The 3,545-nt window shown below is 43.0% G+C and overlaps 1 protein-coding gene across 1 annotated transcript in view; it reads left to right on the forward strand.

The window, feature by feature from the left end:
- METTL16 (methyltransferase like 16) overlaps positions 1-3,545 on the forward strand; it is a 103,527-nt gene that overhangs the window by 54,613 nt on the left and 45,369 nt on the right. Inside the window, 1 exon segment of the mRNA XM_011987261.1 lies at positions 829-971. Coding sequence (XP_011842651.1) covers positions 829-971 — 143 coding nt within the window.

The following is a 3,545-nucleotide window of genomic DNA, read 5'->3' on the forward strand; positions in this document are numbered from 1 at the left end:
GAAACCATTGCCTATTCCAAGGTCATGAAAATTTACTCTTATGTTTTCTTCTAAAGAGTTTTATAGTTTTAGGTTTTACTTTTAGGTCTTTGATGAATTTTGAGTTAACTTTCATATGGTATGAGGTAAGGGTGGATTAGATATTTAAATGTGAAAAGCAAAACCATGAAAATGCTAGGAAAAAACATAAGTAAATATTTATCTAATCTTTGGGTGGATTTTCTGTACATGAAAAAGAAAGCATAAAGAAAAAGTGACAGATTGGGCTATATAAAAAGGTAAATAATTTTTATGTTTAATCACAAAAATGGAAAGTAAAAGACCTGGGAATAAATAGTTGCATGAAATAGCTGCTTAAAATAAAATACTTTAGGCCAGGCACGGTGGCTCACGCCTGTAATCCCAGCACTTTGGGAGGCTGAGGCGGGCGGATCATGAGGTCAGGAGATTGAGACCATCCTGGCTCACGCAGTGAAACCCCATCTCTACTAAAAATGCAAAAAATTAGCCGGGCATGGTGGCAGGTGCCTGTAGTCCCAGCTGCTCGGGAGGCTGAGGCAGGAGAATGGCTGAACCCGGGAGGCGGAGCTTGCAGTGAGCCGAGATCGCGCCACTGCACTCCAGCCTGGGTGAAAGAGGGAGACTCCGTCTCAAAAAATAAATAAATAAAATATTTTATTGGCTATGTGATTTTAAAATCTAAATCTAGCGTACTATTTGGAAAGTAAAATTGCATCTAAACATTCTAACTTAGAGATAGGTTACATTCAGACTCGGTTCTTGGGTGTACACATTTTTCACCAGTGTTTTTTTGTCATTGTTGTTCAGGGAGTAAACTCACGAAATCCTCGAAGACCTCCACCTAGTTCTGTTAATACAGGAGGCATCACAGAGATCATGGCAGAAGGAGGTGAATTAGAGTTCGTTAAAAGGATCATCCATGACAGTCTACAACTTAAAAAAAGATTAAGGTAAGTCTGTTTTTACAACATAGAGTCCATTTTTACAACACAGGAATATTTACCCCCTATGTAGTTCTCTTTTTTGTGGTGGGGGGATGGAGTCTTGCTCTTGTTGCCCAGGCTGGAGTGCAGTGGCACAATCTCAGCTCACTGCAACCTCTGCCTCCTGGGTTCAAGCTTTTCTTGTGCCTCAGCCTCCAAGTAGCTGGGATTACAGGCACCTGCCACCTGTAATTTTTGTATTTCTAGTAGAGACGGGGTTTTCACCATGTTGGCCAGGCTGGTCTGGAACTCCTAGCCTCAGGTGATCCGCCTGCCTCGACCTCCCAAAGTGCTGGGATTACAGACATGAGCCACCGTGCCCAGCCTACAATCTTTATCTGCTTGTTCTTCTGACCACTAGGATTACTTTTCCTCTGAGCGACATGGTTTGTTTTAGAACGACATAGGGGAGGTGGGGCGCAGTGGCTGATGCCTATAATCCCAGCACTTTGGGAGGCCGAGGCAGGCGGATCAGAAGGTCAGGAGTTCAAGACCAGCCTGGCCAATATGGTGAAACCCCATCTCTACTAAAAATATAAAAATGAGTCAGACGTGGTGGCGGGTGCCTGTTGTCCCAGCCACTTGGGAGGCTGAGGCAGGAGAATCACCTAAACCTGGGAGGCGGAGGTTGCAGTGAGCCGAGATTGCACCACTGCTCTCCAGCCTGGGCGAGAGAGTGAGATTCCTTCTCCAAAAATAAAAATAAAAATAAAGATTGCAAAGATAGTGGCTCCTACAATCTGTGAAGACCCTGTTTCTGAGGATGTTCCATGCCTTTAATTGATTAGTGTTTACTGTAATCGTGTATATTACATAGACAGGAAAGAGGAAAATGCCATATGATTGTATTGCTCCCATTAGGATGGTCCTGTGGGGGAACAAAACTGATTCAAATACAGCTTTTGATTAGAAAACAGATGGGTTCAGTTCTGTCCCATGAACCAGAATAAATGTGTTGCCTAGTCCTTTCAGCAATTTAGGTTCTCGGAATCAGTCTCCCAAACAGTGACAGATGTGAGGACATTGAGCTGTCAAGAACTTAATGAAGGGAAACTGAGATCACTAACCAGTTGCAGAGGAGGGTTAAGGCCATTCCTTTTGAAAGCTAATTATTTTGGACAGTACACCTGTCGTTAAGCAACATAAGGTACTCAAAAAGAGCTATTTGTCTCGCTTGACTTCTCACCCTGCCACATGTTGTTGAAATGATGGATAATGTGGTAGTTCAAAAACTAAAAGAGCTTTCAACCCTAGAATTTAACTTTGGGACATAGGGAAGATTTTATTTGTTATTATTATTGTGTCAAATGCACATAACATAAAATTTACCATCTGTATTAGTCCATTCTCACACTGCTATAAAGAAATACCTGAGACTGAGTAATTTGTAAAGAAAAGAGGTTTAATTGGTTCACGGTTCCACAGGCTGTACAGACAGCATCGCTGGGGAAGCCTCAGGAAACGTACAATCATGGCAGAAGGGGAAGGGGAAGCAGGTACATCATTACATGGCCAGAGGAGGAAGAGGAAGAAAGAAGGGGGGTGGCATGGTGCTACACACTTAAACAACCGGATCTAGTGAGATCTCACTGTCACCAGAACGGCCAGGGGAAATCTGCCCTCAGGATCCAGTCACCTCCCAGCAGGCCCCCTCGCCAACACTAGAGATTACAGTTTGATATGATATTTGGACGAGGACACAAATCCAAACCGTATCGCCATCTAAAATTTTAGAGTATAGTTTAGTGACGTTAAGTACATTCCCATTGTTGTGCAAGCAGTCTCCAGAACTCTTCATTTTGCGTAACTGTAACTCTGTGCTGCTTAAATAACTCCTCATTCTCTCCTTCCCTGAGCCCCCGGCAACCATCATTCTGCTGTCTGTCTCTACGAACTTGACTACTCTAGGTACCTCGTACAAATGGAATCATACGGTATTTGTCCTTTTATGACTGGTTTTTTTCACTTTTCGTCATGTTTTCAAGGTTCATCCATGATGCAGCATATTTCTGAATTTTCTTCCTTTTTAAGGCTGATAGTGTTAAAATTCCATTGTCCATGTGTACCACGTTTTGTTTCTCCATTCATCTGCTGATGGAGAATACTTAGGTTGCTTCTACCCTTTGGCTATTGTGAATAATGCTATATGAATGTGGGTATATAAATATCTCCTAGAGACCCTGCTTTCAGTTCTTTGGATGTAGACCTAGAAGTGGAATTCCTGGATAGGGAAGATTTTTTTCCTATATGGTATTGTCCTCTTTTCTGTCTATGTAGTATAGATGATTATAGGAAACAAAATCACTTAATGATGTGAGAAGGCTGGGCACGGTGGCTCACGCCTGTAATCCCAGCACTCTGGGATACCCAAGCGGGTGGATCACCTGAGGTCTGGAGTTGGAGACTAGCCAACATTGTGAAACCCTGTCTCTAGTAACAAATACAAAAAATTAGCCAGGCCTGGTGGCAGGCACCTGTAATTCCAGCTACTCGGGAGGCTGAGGCAGGAGAACTGCTTGAACCTGGGAGGCAGAGGTTGCA

The sequence above is a fragment of the Mandrillus leucophaeus genome, unplaced genomic scaffold (genome assembly GCF_000951045.1).
Source record: "Mandrillus leucophaeus isolate KB7577 unplaced genomic scaffold, Mleu.le_1.0 Scaffold306, whole genome shotgun sequence".
NCBI lineage: Eukaryota > Metazoa > Chordata > Mammalia > Primates > Cercopithecidae > Mandrillus > Mandrillus leucophaeus.